The sequence below is a fragment of the Choristoneura fumiferana genome, chromosome 23 (genome assembly GCF_025370935.1).
Source record: "Choristoneura fumiferana chromosome 23, NRCan_CFum_1, whole genome shotgun sequence".
Lineage (NCBI taxonomy): Eukaryota > Metazoa > Arthropoda > Insecta > Lepidoptera > Tortricidae > Choristoneura > Choristoneura fumiferana.
In genome coordinates this window covers 8,349,818-8,372,630 of record NC_133494.1, presented here as the reverse complement: position 1 = coordinate 8,372,630, position 22,813 = coordinate 8,349,818, and the positions used below count along the sequence as shown (strand labels likewise).

General features: G+C 37.0%; 1 protein-coding gene across 9 annotated transcripts in view; it reads right to left on the bottom strand.

Moving 5' to 3' along the window:
• The window catches only part of RapGAP1 (Rap GTPase activating protein 1), a 365,817-nt gene that overhangs the window by 3,785 nt on the left and 339,219 nt on the right, over window positions 1-22,813 (bottom strand). For 7 of the 9 annotated variants that reach the window (XM_074105808.1, XM_074105814.1, XM_074105809.1 and 4 more), the window contains 11 exons: window positions 21,567-21,741; window positions 15,592-15,776; window positions 5,643-5,787; window positions 5,112-5,387; window positions 4,583-4,764; window positions 4,069-4,166; window positions 1,951-2,304; window positions 1,745-1,838; window positions 1,047-1,239; window positions 714-752; window positions 133-302 (listed from right to left, as the gene is read on the bottom strand). In XM_074105808.1, coding sequence (XP_073961909.1) covers window positions 133-302; window positions 714-752; window positions 1,047-1,239; window positions 1,745-1,838; window positions 1,951-2,304; window positions 4,069-4,166; window positions 4,583-4,764; window positions 5,112-5,387; window positions 5,643-5,787; window positions 15,592-15,776; window positions 21,567-21,741 — 1,911 coding nt within the window. The remainder of the gene's footprint in view (window positions 1-132; window positions 303-713; window positions 753-1,046; window positions 1,240-1,744; window positions 1,839-1,950; window positions 2,305-4,068; window positions 4,167-4,582; window positions 4,765-5,111; window positions 5,388-5,642; window positions 5,788-15,591; window positions 15,777-21,566; window positions 21,742-22,813) is intronic. The other 2 variants (XM_074105810.1, XM_074105811.1) reach the window with 2 other exon arrangements.

Sequence of the window (22,813 nt, the reverse complement as noted above, 5' to 3'; positions counted from 1 at the left end):
ATTTAGCCGTGTAATGCTATTCTGCTTTATTAATAAAAAAGTACTTTGAGTAAGTATGTATAATGCAGCTAAATTATGAACAGTAGCGAGTGGTTTAACAATTTCGGTTCGCAATCGATGGTAAGTACTTACAATATTCTGCTTCAATAGATCCAGCTTATCGTTTTTCAGCTTGCACACTTCGACCCTCAACTGCTCGGCGTCAGCTCTTGGTGGCGGCATTGGCTCGCCGCGCGTATTGGCGCCCGCTTCAGCTGAAGACATTGATTCTAGTCCCGTGTCACTGTCCACATACACGCCACCTGGAATTATAGGGATTGATGTTAAGTAAACGGTAGATAACCTAAGTGGTACATCGTTGTCATTTTAAGCTACACACCAATTAAATACATAAGATGTGTATTATCTCCTATTTGGAATGAACTGTATACAGTTTTAAACAATGAACGCTTATTTTTTTCTAAATATAAAACCCTATCCATCCACTATATAATAGTTAAAAACCAAAATGACATCAAAAGTACGTAAGTATAAGAAATAGATTGTATTCGTGCATCTATGAACAAATCTAGTTTAGTGTTTCATTGGTAAATTTTCCGCGGCAATTCAGGATAACTTACAATATTTTGCTTTGTTTATCTAAACTACCACAAACATGCTTGAATACAACAGCAACTACTCTACAGGTCTATGATTCAGCCTACAGGACTAACCTGTTGCACATTTACCACAACTCAGCCAGTCCTTGTCGTCTATTTGAAGAAAAAATCCAATTCAATCATAAACGACGCAAAGTTGAGAAAAATACATTTGAAAATGTGTAGGCTAGGCAATAAGATGAAGTAAGTACTTAATGATTTAATGAACTATACTATATTCAAATGGCGAAACTGTAATTATCAAGTTTTCACCACAAAGGATCCCACAACTACATTTCTAAAACAAATAATTAATGGTAAATTTTATTTAAAACTCGTTTTAAATGCACAAATTCTAGCCAAATTAAATCTTATTTCAGTCAAAAGTACTAGGCGCTCATAGCTTACCAAGAGGGTCTAAGTCCACAGAGTTGAGGCTAGAATCGTCGCTATGGTCGTGCATAGGCGGTCTTGGGCCGGCAGCGCGAGAAGTCACGTCAGGACTCGACGCGTCAGAGCCGCCAGCGGACCGCACGGAAACCGCACTCGCCGACGATGACGCAACTGACGCTTTCGAACGACCGCTCTGCAAATACATAAGCTGTAATTTAGAGAAAACATACATATAAATTACTAAATAGTTCGCATGAATTTGTATCTCTGCATAAACGAGCAAAATGAAACATGGCGAAAACAAGTTCGAGGTAGACAAACAATAATAATTTGAAAATTACGACCCTTTTCGATAACGAGTGCGACAGTAAAGAGTAGGAAATGGACGAAAGAAATCATAATCATAATCATTTATTCATAAAAAACGAGGTACTAATATTTTGAATACAACTTTCTGTCATTTTCAAGCATTGTTTTTTTAGTCAAAGTTGTAAAGTTTACTGTCGTACTTAACTGAACAGAAACCTATTGAAATGACCTAATAATCATTTTTAAACCTAAAAATTGTAAAACTAATAACTGTAGGCACTGTAGGTAACTCTGATCTTTTGTGTGATAAAGTAGCATGGGAGTCGTCAGTTAAAAGACAAAGAGATGAGGCAGACTTTACCATAAAAACTCAGTCAAATCTACATAAATGATATAAATCTTACATTAGGAGTAGGCGTATCTTGCAAACTGCTCATTTTCTTATTTAGAACATTTTTGCTGCTATCACCAGAGAGATTTGTGTCTACGCTCGGTGACCTGAAACAGTTGACACAGCAATTGAGAACCTATTTGGTAAAAAAAATATAAAATAAATAAGCATTTCTTGAGCCGATTACAAGACTGTCATCTCATCGTTGACAATGCTTACCTCACTTTAGATATCGCCTTCTTCACGGTGTCAATAAACCTTGTACTGGGTCCCTCTTGCTTCGGGGTACCTTCAGGCTGCGGCGACACGGCCCCTGGTTCAACTCTCACCCCCGTACCAAGGAATTCGATGGTCTTTTTCTTTAAATCGTCAGCCAAGTTCTGCAGCAGTGACGCTCGCGTCCTCAGCTCGAGTTGAGCGAACTTATTGGCCTTGTAACAAGCGTTCTCAGCGTTTATGAGCTTTGTAAGGAGGAATTCTTTTAACTCTCGACCTTTGCGGAAAATCGGCGGCTGAGGGAGAGTCGGCCCGAAAAATGGTACGTCTCCACGAGCGGTGACGGCCACCTTGTACCTGTAATCAAGTTAGATTTACCATTAACATTCAGTGTTATGAAACAGTAGCGTGAAGTGGACATTTTCGTTAGGCAACCCAAAGAGTGAGTTCGAATGTGACATCTCGTGGCTAATGCATACTTACATACAAGCCTTGCTGTACTTATCATCACTGACGCCATTTAAAAATGTAGGCGACCAGGTGGGATTCGATTTGTAGCATTCGAACATGGCGGATGTAGACAATATCTAATTTTGCTATTTCTGTTTCTTTGGCTCGTTGAAGTATAATTTTGATAGTGTTTTATGCGGCGATTAACCTTAACAGTGAACAGTGATCACAAAATTCTATATTGCTCTCGTGTCTGGCATTTTTTAATGCGCAAGTTGTCTCCACGTGGTTTCTGGAATTTTACTATCAAGTTGCAAAAACTACAATCACCGTACAACGTCCCTCTCAAAGAGAGTTTACCTTGACACTGGCGAAATTGTCCTATTAATTAGGACAGAAAAACCATATCTTAAAAGAGAAGGAAGAAGAAAGCGACCAGGTGAGAATTGAGTAGTAACAGCGCCACAGTATGATGTACGGTCGGCCAAATAAGTGGTCTATCAATTTCCTATCAAATGAATATAAAATAAATCAATAAATATCATGGGACACTTGACACCAATTGACCTAGTCTCAAACTAAGCAAAGCTTGTACTATGTGGACACTAGGCAACGGATAAACAACTTATATAGATAAATACACATATTATATACACATTAAACATCCAAGACCCAAGAACAAACATTCGTATTATTCATACAAATATCTGCCCCGGCCGGGATTCGAACCCCGGGCCTTATGCTTCGTAGTCAGGTTCTCTAACCACTTGGCCATCCGGTCGTCTAAAGTCGAACTTTCACGTTGACAGACGCGTCTATTGGCATTATTGTTTTATGACATGCAATCAACTTTAGGGTGGTAGACCACATATTTGGCTAATGGTACCATAACAAAAAGTAAGCGGTAACTAATGTAAATAACAGAAGACAACCGCTACTAAATTGATGGCCAAACATGATAATTTAGTTTGCTACGGTCACGGCTAACATTTCATGTTTAATTAAAGTACATTGTGCGTGAGGTTTTTTCCTCACGATTTTTACAAAAATACGAGGAAAAACTTAAAAAACAGCACTTGAGTGCCGGTAATGAGTAACCCTTCCAGCAACATCTGAAAGGCCTTTCGCATTTCTCCTTAAAATTACTTTCCCTCAAATCTGTGCCAAGGCATAATACAACCTGGAAGAGGCCCGACTAGCGCACCTACTATAACTGTTCGTAAAAAGCTTTCTAATTACGGCAAGGAGATTCGTTTGCATATAAATTACAACAGAAATTTCCATTCCCCTTTTCCGAGCCATTTTCACGACTTCTTGATGCAAATAATGTCTCTGTGCGTTGTTGCGAGGCAACACAAACTTTATGTTAAACAAGTCACTTGAGAAGCAACAAATGTAATGTAACGGGAATAAGAGAAACTTCTTGGAAGGGAAATGGAAAAGACATTGCGTCTAACTCGGGAAATATTTAATGTTAAGCTATTATGAAATAATAACAACAGAACAGTGAAAATCGAGGTAGGTTGTAGGTACTTAATTGAACTCCTGATATTTAAAACCATAGTCAAAAGATCATTTTGGCGCAACAAAAATTTCTTACATGGTCTTACAGGGTGGACTCCTTTGAATGAAAAAGCTATAATATCTAAGTTCTAGTTTACTAATGCCTACCTGGTCTCCCCGCCGGCAGTTTCCAAGGGTGTGACGACTATGAACGCGTGAAGGAAATGGGATGCGATCATGTCTGGCGTAAAAGGAGTTGCCTTTTCCTGAAAAAAAAAATAACCACATTATGATAGTGAACAATATTAATCAATAAATTCAAGAGAGTTAGTTATAAAGCTTATGAGTCAAGTCACGTGATTTGTAAAAGCTTTCTAAAAAGTTACCAAAATAGAGAGAACTAATAGATTTCACAAGATAAAACTTTCTTCAGGGTACCTAATCTAAATGGGCGTAAAGCAGCCCAATTGGCCAGCAGCCAATAAATAAATAACAAAAAAGTTGTTCAGCTATGGTATTTTCATTTAGATTTTTTAGGTTTTTTTTTATTAAGTAGCTTATGTTAATCAGGGACAATGTAGTTTTCTACTAGTGAAATGTTTACTACAATTGGTTAAGAAGTATCAAAGATAAATAAACATTCTGGCTGTAACGGTAAGCTCAAATGTAAAAAAAAACTAACTTGAAAAACTATCGCCACAATATCGTTGCCGACGTGCCGTTTCCTCTGCAACTGCTGGGCATCACCAGCGGTGTGTGGCAACAGTGGAGCCACGTGGAACATGATCTCGCGGTCGTGGAACCGTTCGTATACCGCCTCGGAGCCGGTGTGCCCGTTCATGATGTCTAACCCGCCGCGGTAGCCTGGAAAACAAAAAATCCCGATGCAAAAGAAGATACTAAAGAATTGAAGAAGTATTTTAGCGTATCGTATCTCCGTCACGTACCTATTGTTAGTTTGATCGTATTCAGATACATCGGTGAAACTCTTTGACGCCGAATTTGAAATTCATCACTCAAAAATTGTACAGATAATATAATTATAATTAAGAAGAGCGGTAACTTTGTGGCGCTTTTAACTGCTCATAATTATTCAACACCAAAAACTTGTACTTTCTGCTATGAAACTTGTTAAATCACCTCAATTAATGAACTCTTGATAGCGGGTAAGAAGCGGTTAAAACTTTTATATCAGTCTTAAGAAAACGTACCTTTATGGTCTTTCAACTTGATTTTCTGGCCGAGCAATTCTAGAAACTCATCGAAAGCTGGAGATGTCTCGTTGTTACCAAACAGTTCCTCCTCGGTCGTTTGTCCATATTTCTGGTAGAGAACTCCGAACTTAAAGGTGGCAACTAGCACGTGTTCATCGTAGGCCGAAATCAGCGAGGATGCGTTTAGTGACATCACTGGTATAAAGTTATCGACGTTCACTTGTTCGTTCAGCATCTTGGCAAGTTTCAGGGGCGATGGCATTACGCCTGATCCTAGTGAAAGAAAGCACAAGTTATAAGTTGCCTCCGATACTTTCAATCTTGAGCTGTGCACGCACGCATGTTGCTACTTAACTTAATGCACCTTTCATATGAAATAATTTGAAAAACGTTAGTACCGTCTGCAGGTTTCTGGATCATTAAAAAAACGCCCTTTACATTTTGAATAAAGCTCAACTGCAGGGCGTGGTATATTTTATTGATTTTGCAAGACGTTGTCAGTCAAAAGATAAATTTTATTCTACTTACTGGTTGTAGAAGTGAGACCGTGCATAGTTTCGGTACGTAGTCTGAGGAGTATCCGGATGTGGTCCTGCCCTGCCATATGTTCGTTGATGAGGGACATCACAACGGGGCCAAGGTTCTCATCGGTACCGACCAAGTTTATGTGTTCCTGAAATTATATAATCAACATCAATAAGCATACAAACACCTGAAGTTGTATAATGTACAGACAGCCTGTATGGCCTAAATATTGAAAATTTGAATATTTTAGGACGAGGTCAATAGTATAATAACAGTAAAGAAAAAAAAAACAATTTGATACACTTTTATTAACCACCAAAACAAATTAAGAATTAAACAAAAATATTTTGCTGGAGCTGCGCTGGTTACCAGTGTTAAACCGTAACTAAAAGTTATTTAACATCTGACTGAAGGAAGGTAAGTAAGTAAAGGTAAATAAAATATCATTCTTAAATAAAACTTAATTTTAATAATGATAACGCAAGAGTCGAAATAATCAATAAATAAATAACGGTGACACAAGTTTTAGTGCTTAATATTCCTGCAATAATTGTCAAATTTGCATAGAAATCATCCAAATGAAGGACGAAATGACAGAAAATTTGATAACGTATCGCAAATAGAAGATATCAGACTAATTAGGAGTGTAAATAACCGAGCTAATATTGACTCCCGAAACGACCGTAAAATGTCCATCAGACACGCCCAGTGCCTATAAACTCACAGAATATGATAGCTAGACAATATTTATAGCAGCAAAAATGTCTGGAAGCAGACATTCGGCTCTCTAATGGACGTATTGTGTTTATGGGTCAGTCACATAATGTCGATTCTAATAAGTGAAGGTCACAAACAATTAGACATGTAGGTGAAATGATAAATGACCCACAAAATCTTCGTGTGCGTGCTAAAATCCAAGATCGCGAGGATAGAGGTGTTATAACACTCAGTTGATTAAATGACTCGATGTAATTATGGCATGAATCAGAGCGCTTTATAGAGACAATGATCTCATTTAATGGTTTATAAACTAGGCGTGTTCCGACATCGACGTCAACCAGAAAATAAGTAGGTAGGTACTTAGGACAAAGTTAGCTTAGCTTTAGTGATAATTTTTATTTTTTGCTTAGGTTATATCGATATAAGAATTATACGAAAGTGAATTTAAAGTTTTATTTTAGGTAAGTGCCTATACAGATACACTGTGATTACAAAATTCAACAACATTAATTGTAACATTTGTAACTAACTGCTAATTCACTAAGATTTAGTCCAACACACACTCATTGACTACTGTCAATCAGAAACGCATTACGTCTTCATTACGAAACATTGCAATGCTTGTTTGTTTGGCTGTTAAACAAATTAAGCGCATCAATTCAACTGAAGTGCGTATCGGGTGTTAAGTGGCTTGTCGTAAATAACGTCGATATGAACTGTTACATAATGATATTATACTATCAGAACATCAAGATAAAAACCTGAAGGAGTGAAAAACTTCGTGCCAAAGTAAATTTTCGGTAAGAATCAAATTACGGATAGTGCCCGCATCTTATTTTATTTTTGTTTTGTAAGCTCAGACAATGCAAGTTGAGAGCTAAGCCGAAGCAAAGCCAGATCCTTAAGAACCGTACGTGATCGGTATATGCAATGTGTCGCAATCGCAAATAATTGCAGTCCACTTCCTCTAGTGGTTGGGTGTGCTGCCAGGAAACCATTATTGCAGTTCTTGTGAAACACCTATTACGCTTTTGTCAGTGGTTTAGTCAGCTGTAAAGATTTTACGAATATTAAAATTTTAATTCGCCAAATAATGAATTGGTCATTCAAACTATATAGAAACTTTTCTATAAACCGTAACAGCAACAAAATAAGTGAAATTCTTATAAGCTTAAAAAATGGACTGAAAACTTTAGCTCATTAAGCCCGGAATGACAACACCAAAATTGTCTCCCATTACCACTTCACTCTATTTACCTAAGCATTTTAGAAATTTCCCTTGCTCGTCCTTTTTCATCTTTGCCACAAAACGGCAAATTGAAAGCTAAAGATGGTAATTGAAGGGACGAGGGGTTAATGCCCCTTTTCCAACTCGAGCTCTGATGGATCACGTCATCTGTGATGGAATCTTTGAGCAATTTTTTGCAACTCAGTTGAGTGAAATTTACTCTATTCATTGGTTCGGCTTTGGTGTCAGAGATTGTGTTTACGGGACATCTATCTTCATGATGATAGATGAATCTATTTCTCCGAAATGTGTCAACGGATAGTCAATATATATCCATTAAACCGATATTATATTATCTATTTCATGCTACAATAAAATTCGTAACTGGATGGATGTTTTGCGTACCCATGACATACACGTATAACTATATTGAAATTGCATGGTTTTATCTACATCGTTAAAAATACTAACTAATGGAAAAGTTTTAGTTAATTAACGAACATTAAGCCTATGAACATAGGCATATAAAATAAACATCACGACTCATAAATTAGAGGATTAGTGCGAAAGTTCTACCTTAAGAGAACTTGAGTCGTTTGCTTTAACCTAACTCATGAAATAATCGTTAGTTAGGAGTATGTGCTAGGTCTCGGGATAATCCATGTCATTAATTAATGCAAGATATTGTCTTAAGATAGTTAACACAATTACTTGTACTTTGCGACTGAAATTCGGATCAGCTTAGGTAAAGTTTAAATAAATAAAACAGCGTCTGGCTAATTAATCTAAGCTATAATATTGTAGGTGTTCTCTACCTACGCTACGAGTACCAGCGGTGTTTGTTTTCACGTTTTTTTTTTCTTATTCTGGTACTTATTCTATTTGCATATACTTCGTGCATTATGCAACGAGTTTACTGTTTTAACGAAAACAATCGTGGTTTTATTAATGAAGCTTCTGCATTCGGAAAGGGGTTGTTGTTTATGTTCCGATACAAATTTGTTCAGATTTATTCGTTCAATGGAACTTCTAAGTAGAAATTTCCATGCTACCCATAAAATCAGTTCGATTTATTTGTTCCAGCCTTCGATTTATTTAGTCGGGCCGGCACCGGCACCTAAAGGGGCAATCATTTCTGAGGGCCCATCATTTTTCTGCAACGAATTGTGCTCGAACCAATTTCGCGTTATGAAAGAAGGCATTTGCTTATTGCTCCCGTTTCTCTTTTGTCAGTTGCGGGTGTTCGTCTCCGTCACAGATTTAATCAGTGCGAATTGAAAAATGAACGTATTAGATGCAATGATTAATGTTATTATAATGGCACTCCTCAAGTTATTCAGGGATGGAAATGTAACAAAGCTTCTATTAGGTGGAAATCAGGTGGTAGGACCTTGTGCAAGGTCCGCCCGGATTGCTACCACCATCTTGCTCGCTAATCCTGCCGTGAAGCAGCAGTGCTTGCACTGTTAGTGTTTCGGCGTGGACAGTAAGACAGCCGGTGAAATTACTGGCACTTGAGGTATCCCATCTTAGGCCTCTAGGTTGGCAACGCATCTGCAACACCCCTGGTGTTGCAGATGTTTATGGGCGGTGGTGATCTCTTACCATCTGGAGACCCAATTGCTCGTTTGCCATCCAGTCGAATAAAAAAAACTTGCAGCTTACGCAATGCTTTGCAAGGTTGTGCGATGTCAGTGACCTAAGCAGTAAAGCTTTCTTCATCCTTTTCTGGGGACTGTTTTAGGGTACGGTAGTACTCGGTCGGCTAAAACGGAAACCTTAAAGGATCACTTTGTTGTCTGTCTGTCTGTCAGACGCTTTTTCTCAGGAACGCGTGGAGGTATCAAGTTGACATTAATATCAAATAATCAGGAGCAGTGATAAAATCATTTTTTTTAGTAAACGAGATAAAAAATAAAGTACTTAATTAAAAACGTTTCCATACAAATTCCCGGAGAATCAAAACCTAAAGGGTAACCTCCAGTTGTTCTAGCACTAGCAGCACCTCTAGCAACAAAACAGTCTAAAAATCTTATAATTTTATGCCTGTCTATTTATGTCAAGTAACCAATCTAATGCTAAGCTAACACTAGATATTTATAGCTACAAATTTGTGCGGAATCCTTGGTGCGCGAGTAAACTCGCACATGGCCAGTTTTTTAATTTTTCATTAAAAAATAATACTCTAGTAAAGTCACCTATCTTGTGACAGCGATCTCTCCAGAAATCCTACACCGTTAATGGAAATCCCAATTTAAGGTAACAGATTGTCCACACAGAAACCCCTTCACGCGTCAACCCTAATGTATTTACACGTCAACCCCCGGCTATCAGCTTAGTGATCAGCTGCATTCATCTAGCCTAACTCTTCCCGCAATGACCCATCGACCTCCAGGGTTGGCACGGAACGCTCATAATATTTTATGCAAATAGATAGATACGCTTTCGGAACGTTTTCGGTAATGGGCTGATAGCTCCATTAACAATTTAGAGCCTGATATTTATGGTATTTTAGCCTAAAAGGTAAGGCGTTTTAGCTGTAGCAGCATCGGTCATTCTACTCTAATAATTATAAACCCAAAGTTGACGAAAAATTAATATTTTATAAAACCCATAACGATCAATCTCAATAATAACTGTTTGCAAGCGTTATTCCTGACAATAGTCTACGTCCCGAATTCTAGTCTCTAGTTTAGAATTTCTGTAAAACTTATTGACTGACGTGTTCTGATTTTAAAAGGACTAGCGTAATTTTGGTTTCAAAGTTTCCAGACGCGATACAGTCTTAATGTCTTGTCTTTTCCAACACAGCCCCAAATTAGACATTCAGCGTGTGAGAACCATTTATTTTAAATGCAAATTCGTCTGTTGCCTTATCTCTACTTTTACATCTGCTTGGTGTGTAACGCGTCTACATTTTTGAAGTGTGATAAAAAGTTTCAAAAAATATATTTCTTATTAAGCGCAGCTGATGCATTTGCGATAGGGCTCGGTACCCACGCGAAGTCTCAAATTGCTTGGTAATGTCGTAATCGGTTCAATCTACATGGCACAGAGAACTTGGTTCACTCGGCGTGAAGCCAACCGTTCCGCGTTGGTGGGCGCAGACGATTATTTCCCACTCTGTATATTTTATTTAATGAGTGTAGTCGAGCCCTTACATGCTTCGCGTTGCGTACGTTTTAATTGGTGGATACGATTGTTTAGTTTTAATTGATTTATAGTATAGTATGGATGTACAAAATAGGAAGGTACTAAGTAGAGGTCAAGAACAATGCAAATGGTAGATAAGTATTCGCAGATAGTTGCGTTGGCTTGACCGTACACCCCTGTGAAAGTGTTTCATCGCAATTTTTGGATTAAAAATGAGGGGAAGCCTCAAAACTGGGGGCCTCAAAACGTGGCCGCATGGTATACTTTGAAATCGGCCGATATATGGAAACATTTATCAACCACAATTAAAGCCTAGAAAATATTTACAAAAGCGTTTAGTCAAACAAACCCAATAACCTGCCTAAATATTCTGGATTCATTTTGAAACACCTTGTAAGGTAAGCCAAACTCAAACGCGCAGAACAGAATTCTAATTAGAACATTTTAAAATCTAGCAAATTAAATAACTATATCCACCTACATTCTATCATATGCCATAGAAATAGCCATTTCGTGTGTTCAATCCCATCCTTAAATCTGATAGATACTCGAGATAGGTACGTGTATTGTATAGATCTTGGAATATTATTGGCCATGTTAACATAGCAAGTAGCGTCTCCGACGGTTGTGGTAACAACTTCTCGGACAAACATTATGCAGAGACACGAACACTTTAGTATGTGCACTATAATGCATCTAAAGGGGAGCTAAAGGTTTTATCCCGGGAATTTCCATTGACGACATTTTAGTTTGAATTTGCGATGTCACAATGCAACAATGTACACTTAAACTAGTGTGTAATTGTCGTTCGGGAATCGAAACAAAAGATCGGTTTTCTTTTTCTTTCTAACTTGAATCTTCAGGGGAACGAAGAAAACCGACGAGTCCCGATTCTAGTTATGGTGTAAAGTGATGGTTTTATATAGAACTAGCTGTTGCCCGCGACTTGAAGAATTCGTTTATCGCACGCAAGCGGGAAATATAATTTCCGGGATACAAATATCCTCTAACCTATACATATTTTATTCTTGAAGTTCTAGAATCCGATGTACCCATTTCATTTTATTTACTTAAATAAATTTGATTGATATAAATAATGTAGTACCTACTTTTAACATAGGTAGGTACCTACCTACTAAAACCATTTTCTAAGTATTTTTATTACACAAACCATTTCTAAATAAGTAAATAACTACAAGTTTAACTATCGGTAAGTAATGTTTTTTTATATGTTTTCTACCGCCTACGTTTTTAACTGACACAACGAAAATATTATCTGTACTATTTATTTATAACACAATCATAAAAATACTATATCGATTGAAACTGTCACAACTACAATTAAGTACAGAAAGCAGCAATTAAACATATTATCTATTTAGAATGACACGAAATAAGTAGAAAAAGTAGACATTGGTCGTGGGTATGAGAAAGTTCACACGTGTTGGTTGTACCGAACTCGTTATAAAGCTTGGATTACATTATTCAAGATGCCTTATTGCGGTACATATATTATTCTGTAATACTGCGTCCTAATGGTCTCGCGTATGAACGCATTTATCGCTTGCTTTATTAGAAAAATGGGCGTATGTACTTACCCTAATCTTACCCTTTTTAGGTAGTAATATTTGCCCTTAAAGACATTTTTTATTTAAAGTAAAAATAATTTACCATATTTTAATTCCGTATTTTACTATATTAGCTTACGTCCGCCGCTTTGCTTCAGATGCAGAACTTCCCATTCCATAGGAATTTCGTAAAATTTCTTAGAGTTCGCCTACATAACAAAAGGGAGTCCTGTGCAATATTTCATGCTCTTTGCACCTTGCAATGTCACAAGAGTCATTTAGTTAGTCAGCTTTTTTCTTTTTTCGAGGTAGATAAGAATATTGCACCGAGTTAGTCTGGCTATCATAAAGTCAGCATGTGGAAAAAAGTGTCAAGTTTAAAAAAAATAGAAATAGTTTATATAAGGTAAAGTCAATACTTATTTGTAATCAAAGTATCAAAACCTATTAGATCATATCTGCGGATGCGAGATGATCATAAAAATGTTGCTATAATTTAATATGGTCTTATTGCTGGTATTTTGTCGCCAAAACCAGATTTGCTTTACATTAGGTACACGTGACAAGGTATATTAGCCAGACTCGAATATTTCTAACAATTTTTTCTCAATTCTAACTGTAAGTACTCATTAACAACAATATTTACACAAAAATTTACCTAATAAGAAACCATACCTCATTAGGTATGGTTCTATGGTTATCTAAAAATGTCAACAAAACATTAAGAGAGCACTTGAAGACGATAAATTACAACGTAAACGAGATTTTGGTCACGTAAGCGGGACCTAGACAATTGTAATTTAGATAACTTTAATATAATTATACGGGTACGGAGCATATTAATCATGCAAGACAGAAGACTGAAATATGTGCCGCAAATCACGAATGAGTTCTAATTCCCCGGAGCCTTTGTCTGTGTGCATGCTGCCTTACGAGGCTGGCTGACATTGTGCCGAGTTTGCTGTGAAATATTAATACAATGTGGACGGTGCACTAGCAAGTCAGCGATATAGTACGAGTACATAGAAGGCTTTCATTTAATTAAAAACATGATTTCGGAGTGAAAGTAAGATGAGAGGAATTTCAAAACTAAAGCTGACCTTTGTTAGACCAAAAAAACTCTACAATTTTAAACGTAATAACGAAGATCAGTCACCTATGTATTCATTCAGTCAGTACCTATGTATTTATATTGTGTATAACTTTTCAACAAGAAGTTTCAAGCATGAAGATTAAAAATAAAATAAAAAGGAGAAAATGAAAAAAAAAAACAATTGACTGTTTTAAATAACGAGACGCCCGTACTCTTCTTGAAGTGGTTGATTTACAAGGTACAGAAACAATAAATCTAGACCAGAGATATACAGTTGCAGACCTTTAGACACAAGGTTGGTCGCATATAAGGAAATCGTATCGACGTGACAGGTCACCCAGCGATATAAGAATAGGTACCTACAGATTCGATATGAAGCCATTTAATTCATTATGGTAAAATTAAACCTGAGAAATAATAAATTAAAAATGACGACGATTAGATACGAACCTCTAATATTTGGATAATAATTTAATTATTTATTTGCCAATAAAAAATTACAACATACAGTAAAACCAACAACAGTGAAGATTTATTTGTATAATTGTAGAAGATTGCACCAAAAAATTCTAAAAAAGTATTTATTAAAAAACAGTGAATTTAACAGGATGTTTTAGACTATCGCGGTCATTACTAATTTTATGATTTAAATGCATAGTTGCATGCGCCATGATCAAGTCAATTAGTGAATTTAACGCCCTTTCCAACACTAAATAACCCTCCATCTTCGCAGTCGGGTAATAACAGCCAATTTGATAACGTTGAAAACTGTCATTAAATTGTGTTTCATTAAGACGAAACAAAAATAAGTAAACATCGACGAAAGAACTAAGAAAGGGCCGTAACTCCGCGACACGTAGTCTCCGTTGTATACATAAACGAAATTGAAACTGAATTTTATATGAAACCGGGACCGTTAGCGCAAAAGAACCAGTAATCAGACTGAAAGGATAACATTGAAGACGCTGGTAATATTAATAATGCTGATGCCTATATGTCAAGGAAATAGTCGATTATGATATGAGGTAATTTTAAATGAATATTCTGTGATCATATTAACGTGCCATCCAAAAGGACACGTTGATTTCAACTAACATTTAGAGGCATGCATCCTTACCTACTCTGATTAATATAGTTATGCTAAAGTGTACATTATAGGTACTTTTCTGTTGTACAATGGTCGTCATCATATTTCTAGTTCATTTATTTCATTTATTCATTGCATATCACATTACAAACATGGATGGTTCCTAATGGCATAGTTCCTACCTAAGGGGACGCAAGAACAAAAACGTACTCTCCATCGCAATACCTATCATCAGTTTGGTCGAAATGCAGCTTTGAATTTATATTAATTTCCGATTATGTTATGTTATGATGACATACTAATACGTAACAAGAGTGTCCTAAAAAAAGTTCCACAAAGTTGGCATGGCAAACAGTTGGCAACAGAATCTGTTTTATTTCGTTCCCTCAGACAGCTTGGCGCGCAAATGTCAAGGCAGATGGTTTGCGTACTACAACAATACCAAATTACGTTGAACGCTTAATTGTATGTACAAGCAAACACAAGCAGTTCTACGTTATCTGGTTGGACGTACCCGTTTCGTAATGCCAACTCTTTTTATTCCCGTCTGACCACTCGAAGAAAGTGTGCGTCGGTCACGAAAGCAATTATAATCGTGATTTTGTGTATTTCTTTATCCCGTTGAATTGCCGAGGTTCGCCAGCCGACTGAATCTTTTCATTTTAAACGTGACTTGACGCACGTTTTGGAAAACGTTTATGTTTATCGAAAGTTATGTCATTATGTCCTTTAACGATTTGAGAACATCTTTAAATTTTTACATGGTCTATTTGGATAAAAGAAGCAAAAGTTTTTCTAATAATGGTAACTATTAATATAAAATTTAAGATGGTAAATCATGCAGTTCAGTACAGCTGTGGACTGAACTATAGTTAAATAGCGCATGTGCACGCGACTGTCACAATCGAAACTTCATATCCACTTGTTAGCTTGTAAGTGAAATGACCTAAAGGGTCTGCTGCTTCGTAATAAATTAAATCGGTAATTACCAAGCTGACCTAATGGCAGACAATCAGATGACTTTACCGGAAGTAAAGACATGTGTTCAAATAAATGTCGAAGCCTCCTTAAAAGATAAAAAATAAATGCCTATTTTCACTTACCTTGCCTAAGAAGAATCGCCGGTAATACTTGGCAGTGTCATCGGTGTCGATGTTGTGTCGTCGGGAGGCTTGCCGCGGCGTCCCGGGTTGGGCTCTCGGTTCATTTTCTTCGCCATCCTGTGCTTCGTCTACTCCGTCAACCCAGTAACCTCCGTTGGGGGGTTGCACTATCGTCGGTGGGGTTCCTGAAGAAAAGAAAAATAGAAACTAAGTTTCATGATATAACATAGCAGAGCCATAGCAGCGGTTGGTATGACCTCTCAAGCAGAGGATCACGGTTTTAAACCTGGGCTCAAACCTTTGAGATTTTGGAATTCAATGTGTAAATTTATCAATTTATACGGTCAAAGAAAATATCGTAAGGAAACTTGCACAAAATATATGCAAAGCAATTCAAAGATGTGTCTGAAGTTACCAATTTGCATTGAGCCCGCGTGGGAACTACAATCCAAGCTTTCTGATTCTGAGAAGAAGCCTGTACGCAGCAGTGGGACGAGTAGGTATTATATGGAGTAAACATATTAAGCTCAATCAGCTTTTCGTATGTCGAAACAATATTTATGTTCTGACAAAAAGTTTCGCCACCCTACGAGTATAGTTAAATAAATCGACTAAGTCCATGGAAATGGGCCGGAGATTGATTTCTTTTTCACGGTACATAATGATCACTCAGTTTTGAATAAAAAAGTTAGCCAAAAGCTATACGAAATATATTGTATTGTATGAGCAAACATGAGCAAGAGAGTTTGTACTTTACATCAGGAGGCTCACTCATATGCGATCGTAGTTCAAAATGTCTATGCGCAATGCGCATTATGGTTACCTTTTAATCCTACCTTTTCTTACCGAACACAAAACGAAAGATATCTTTTCAGTACTAAGTAAGTAAATCATACCTAAATTGCATATTAAGCTTTTGAAATCGCAAAAACTTCTTCTTGTTTGAGGAAATCACGATGGCAATTCACTTTTTTTTTTTTTTACACACTGTGCTAGAATCGTGCGTCTTTGAGAATAGATTAAGCTGTTCCAAGGTTACTTTTGTCGCTGTGTATTCTTATTTGATGTAACAAATTGATATAATTAACTTGCGAGTTCTACGCCGATGAAGGTCGACTTCTTAATGAAATAAACTGTGGTTAAGATTCTATTTTATGTTAAAATTTAATGATAAAAGCCCAAACTATTCACAAAGCTTTATGGCTCCCTCATAATTTCTGAAGTATTTTGTGTTTCAATTAAGTATACTTTCACTGGGCCTGCGTGGGAACTACTGCCCAAGCCCTCTCATTACGAGAGGAGGCCTGTGCCCTGCAGTGGGACGTATATAGGCTGGGATGATGATGATGATGATACTTTCACTAAATAAATAGCGTCTGGCGTCTTTGTTAAATTTTCAGACCGAAAAACGTTCAAAGACCATTTCTGAAAAAGTTTGAACATTTCATTTACAATTCTGATTTGAATCTCAAATTTATTTGTACGGAAATTTCATTTATGTTTCCAATAACCAAATAACCGACTCCAAAAAATAATATATTACCAGTTTGAAGTCGGTGCCTCAGTAGGAGTGATAGAAGCAAAATAAATAGATAGTATCTGGACAAGATAGACGATTAGGTCCACTACTGCTCTCGAGCTAAAGCACCGACTTCAAACTGATAAAAAATATTTCAAATCGGCTCATAAAAAACGTAGTTCCGAGGTAAGAACATTAAAAAAAATCAACGAATTGATAAATAACCTACTTTTTTGAAGCCAGTTAAAAAGGACATTTTTAGACTCGGTTTCATTAACCCTACACATACTTGTTTTTTTTTTAATTAATTTTTAAATGAAAAGCACTAACTATTTAAAAAAAGGAAGCCAGCCGTTTCATGCATTTTCCCTAATATATAACTGATCGGGTTATGCATGTTTCCACTGCGCGTCTAGACCTCCAGGAAAACGCACTCTTTGCCGGACTCTTTTGTACAGAGGATATTTTTACAAGCCTTTTAATAATGGAGCGTCCTGCCCCATTGTTCAGTGTCCACTCTCATAAGGGGGGAATTGTATGAAAAGCCTCGCTGCGGGTTTCTAAAGCTAAATGTTCGTTATTTTGTATGATGCTTGTTGTTAGACGAGACGGGTGCCTATTCAGGGAGTAACAAGTTTTAGTTAATAGGTTTCAAAAAGGACCTGAAATAATAGTAAAGAGGTTTCTAGTTAATGGTTGAAGGAGTGTGAATCACACAATAATCTCTAAAGCTGTTTATTTTCCTATTTGACAAAAATAGAGATAGATGATAAGCATCAAGAATAAAATCAATCTAAAATTTAATGTTAGTAAGTTGAAAGCGATAAAATAAAACGAAACGAATGATCATTACATTACTAAGCCACAGACTATTTTTCTTCGGAATACTTCGGTATTCGTATGGGAAAATGTAAATTTTTACAAACAAACCGAAATTCTTGCAGTAATATTTCTGAGAAGTGACTCCGAAGCATTTTGTGTTGTGAGTTCCTAAGAGACCCATTTTTAAATTGAATTCACCGTGGGCTACGTGGCTCTTTAGTGCATTTTAGTGCAATCTAATCTATGTTTCAACTGCATTGAATAATAGTAAACAGTGGTAGTATAGTAATGTGTATGATGTGCCTATTTTTGTTGATATTTTTATATCGTACATACAATCATTTGCGCAATTTGGTAATAACTTGCATGTCTAACGTTGGTCTCTGACACTGCATGGAGTATATTACGATAAGGGAGACTTGTAGCGTTTATCTGTTATTCATAGGTCTAAACCCATATAATTAGCTCATAGGTTCTCTGATTTCCATTAAAACATTACAGGCTTACATAAATCTGTTTCTGTGTAAGTACAATCGAACCATTTGATTCTTGACCCACCGTAGAACGTTCTCACAGTAAGTGTCATAACAAATTCCCTTGTCAATGCCCCTTTGACTTTTTCTATGAAAAGGTTCCACAGCGGGCCACAATTCAGTTTGTTCCTGGCGGCTGGCGGACCCAATGATCACACGGTGTCTTTCCTGATAGTTCAGCTATTCATCAAAAGATGGCGCCAGCCCTTAAAATAAAATTATTTACGTAACTAAAACACATTTTCTCAGATCTATACGAGACTAGACCAGATTGATTGTAATCCTCCTAAAGTCTAAAACCTCCATGAAGTAAATTTAACCTATATCTATATACAATACGAGTATTATTATTATGATTATTCGCAAACGGAATAGTGTCATAAGTTGTTTCAACGGAGGGCGAACAGTGAGTAGGTTTGTAGATTCGACGAGACTGCAGCTTGATTTCCCATGATATGGCACAGCCCTGAGTCTAATTAAATTAATGTTTTAATCAACTAACTAGCACCGTGGAGCCGTGGGACTACAGTCTTCTTTATTTTATATAAAATTAGCGTTTACTTTATCACCGTCAGTGGATAGGCCCCTAGAGATTTGTATTCATCGTCACTAGCTTCTTTTTGCGGTAGAAATAACTCCAAGATACGCTCTGAATGTTTTCTAAAATTATACCAAGTTTGTTCAACTCTGGAACGGTATATCAAACGTTATTGGTGGCTTTTGAACTATTGGTCTCTTCAATGAGTTATAATATCGATTTGTCACTATCGTTTATTAATAGTTATGCATTTGATAGAAGTGAATTTACGAGTACGGGCAATTCTTTTCAAAATGGGGTTCTCACTTGCTGTACACTAACCTTTACCCGCGTCTTCGCTCGCTTTAATTAATTGAGCAGCTGAATTGCAATGACGGCTCTTTTACTAAATGCCAACAGTTACACGTTGTCTTCTTTTACCTTGCATGAAGAGCCTCCGACCTCCGTGCAAAAATTCATTTAAGTAATTATCTAGACTAGCGGTTGAGATTTGAAGAATTTACATGTAATCTTATTCGTGAACCCGTGAAAATAACGGGACAAAAATTATAGGACGAAAAAATCAGCATACCAAATTTTATACATATGAATCCAGTTTAGTATGAAAATTAAGAAGCAAAATCACAAACACACATACTCAAAAACTTTGACCTAAAAAATATAATACTAGTAGGTTATAAGAAGGCAATGTACTGTACACGCTTACGTCTAAATGTATTAAAGGTACATAAAAAGGGTACTAGCTAAATTTAGCATAATTTCACAGCATTAATTTGCTTTTAGAGACAAAGGCAGGTGTAATAGTTATTTCATTATTTGGGCGCTTGCTCTGGACTGCTCGTTTATTTTATGAATTTTAATTAGATCTCATCTTTATTCGAGCAGTGGACATCATAAACCAAGTAGGTACTAATTTATTCGTAAAAATTAAGTTTTGTATACCTACTAGCAGAATAAATGGTAGATACCAATATGTAGTTTAAATATGATTTTTGGTTAATTCGACACGGTATAAGCCGAGTTTAGACTTGCAAGAAAAATCGTTCAATCGGTCAATCGCGCTCGATTGACCACTACAAACTCGTTGGCTTTACGGTCTCGTAATGTAATGCAACTTGCACGATTTTTCTTGCAAGTCTAAACTCGGCTATAGTTGTCGCTAGCACAGAAACAACGCGTATTAAGGCTCAATAGAAGTCTATAGCATTAAATTCAAAAAAATATTACAAAGAACAAGTGAATGTATAGTTTTTGCGTTAATTTGTCCATGTTGAATGATTTGACCTTGACTCGGCGAGTTAGTCATTTAGGTATGTTTCCTAGACGTAATGGATAAGACTAATATTTGTACTAGCTTTGACTGGATTATTTAATTGACCTGCAAGGACGTTGGCACTTGTTTATTAATGTCTGACTGATTTTGTAGCTGACACAGTGATAACGTTGTTGATGCAATAATCGTCGGTACAATCCACCAATTTCATTTTTAGCTAGACCATCGTGGAAACAGTAAATATTTTTTATTTGTTTACCTATGATGACAAAGTTTTATGGCAGTATAGGAATCAAATTAGTTGACTGCACTTACATGAGTTTGACGACCGGGTAGCGAAGTGGTTAGAGAACCTGGGTTCGATTCCCGGCCGGGGCAGATATTTGTATGAATAATACGAATTTTTGCTCTCGGGTCTTGGATGTTTAATATGTATTTATGTATGTATTTATCTATATAAGTATGTGTATCCGTTGCCTAGTATCCATAGTACAAGCTTAGCTGAGTTTGGGACTAGGTCAATCGGTGTCAAGTGTCCCATGATATTTATTTATTATTAAGAGTATAAAATGATTTTAACCCCGTTGTGATTTTCAAACTGAAACTGAGCTGAATCAACCTTGTCTAACTAAAACTTGACATACCCAAATGTAATCAAAACTTACACTCTTCACTGGTACAATCTAACAAAGGTGTGTTGTATTCTGCGCACATCGCTCTTCTTTAACAAAAGCAGACGGTAGAATTACGAAATTAGTGCAATATCTCAGAATAAGCGTTCTTTGGAATTCCACTCGAGCAGTAAAATTGTCTCACGTGGGTCAACACACCGTTTATATGCAAAAAGTTCTTTAAGAAGAATTTTAATAATATATTTTACCTTATTATGTTGAGTGGATCTAATTAAGAACAGTTGACAACCATTTGTAAATTTGCTTTTGAAATGTTCTTGTGATAGAACCACATGAATATTCAACTCACTTGAATATAGTAAGCCTTTTTTCTGTGCATACCTATTTATCATCCTATGTTATGCTATAATATTATATTATCATTCTTTATCAATTTACTACTGGATATAGGCCTTTCAAATGGCACGCCTATCGGCTCAATCTTTAGTTGTTATCCTCTAGGTCCTGCCAAGAACGCAGTCTTAAAATATCATTGCCCCACCAAGCCATACTAAGTACTTTTACTAGCTATATCACTAGGTACTCAATATCTCATAATTATCTCTGTTGTGATGGGTATAGAATATCTAGGACTTAGACATAAAGGCAGAAGTCTCACCAGGTTTAGCAAGAGTCTCCTCGAGCAGCCTCCTACTGGCTTGGCAGGCGGCAGCGACGCGGCGTTGTGCGGCTTGCGCGCTCGGCGACGGCGGCGGCCCGTGCGGCGCCGGCACACGCCCATCGGCGTACGGACGCTCGGCTCCAAGCGACACCCCACGGTCTATCCGCGACACCTGGGGATAAAAAGACACGGGTTAAGACACATCGCATAAATCTATACCAAGACGTACCTCTAGATATTTTTAGGCAAGTCGCAGATATTAGGTAGGTATCTTTGAACGTACGAGAAAAGAAAAACAACTTAAGAAAATGTTTATCCCTGCTAGCTGTTAGGTTGAAAAGTAGACCAAGACGTGCTTTGTCGATGCGAGTCCTAAACTACCCAACAGACGATAAAATCTACATAGATATGCGCAGCGCAGACGCTTAAGAATACTAACTTTAGGCATTTTGTGGACATTCCAAACTGAAAGGTTTATTTTTTTCTAAATCGGTATGCCTGTGCTACCAGTGTGAATCGCATGTAGCTATTGAATGAATCGTAACGCGAATCTTTCACATTGTTCTGTCTACGTTTGTAAAGGAAAGGAAGCAATAATTCTAATCTTAAAGTACAGTCGGCGGCGGCAGTAACCGTGACGGGCGCATCGTTCGTTGACCTCCCACCGTGGGATCCCACCATTGTTGCTTTTCATTCTAACTGTCCGGATTCGTTCAAAACTACCGCGAAACTATCGCACAAGTTCAATTTATACAAAAATTGGACGCAAACCATTCTATGGCATCCAAAACGAACGTGAAACCGCAAGTAAATTGAAATTCGTTGCAGTTTTATTCACGTTAATTTGCAAAACAAACCAATTTTTAACACTTGGTCCATAAAATTGTTTCAAAATTTCGAGTCATTTGCCGCTCGAATTGGTAACGAGAGAGCAGGTGCCGCGAACTGACTTCGATAGTCACGTAACTTAATATAACGATTCCTGTATCGACTCCCATAAATCGATAAATTCACCGCTGCCGTAAACACCATCAAAAGTTTAAAATTGGAAGCCGACGGAAGCATTAGTCGAGCCGTTGACAGCTCAGCGAAACAAGTTGCGTGGAAAACGCTCTAGCCGTTTTCACTTTGATCCAATTAATCTGATGTTCGGAACATGTTTACCCCTCCCTGAACCACTGAAATCAAATATCTCTCGTAAACATAAACGCAATGTAAGCTCGGAGTAAATTTGAAAATGTTAT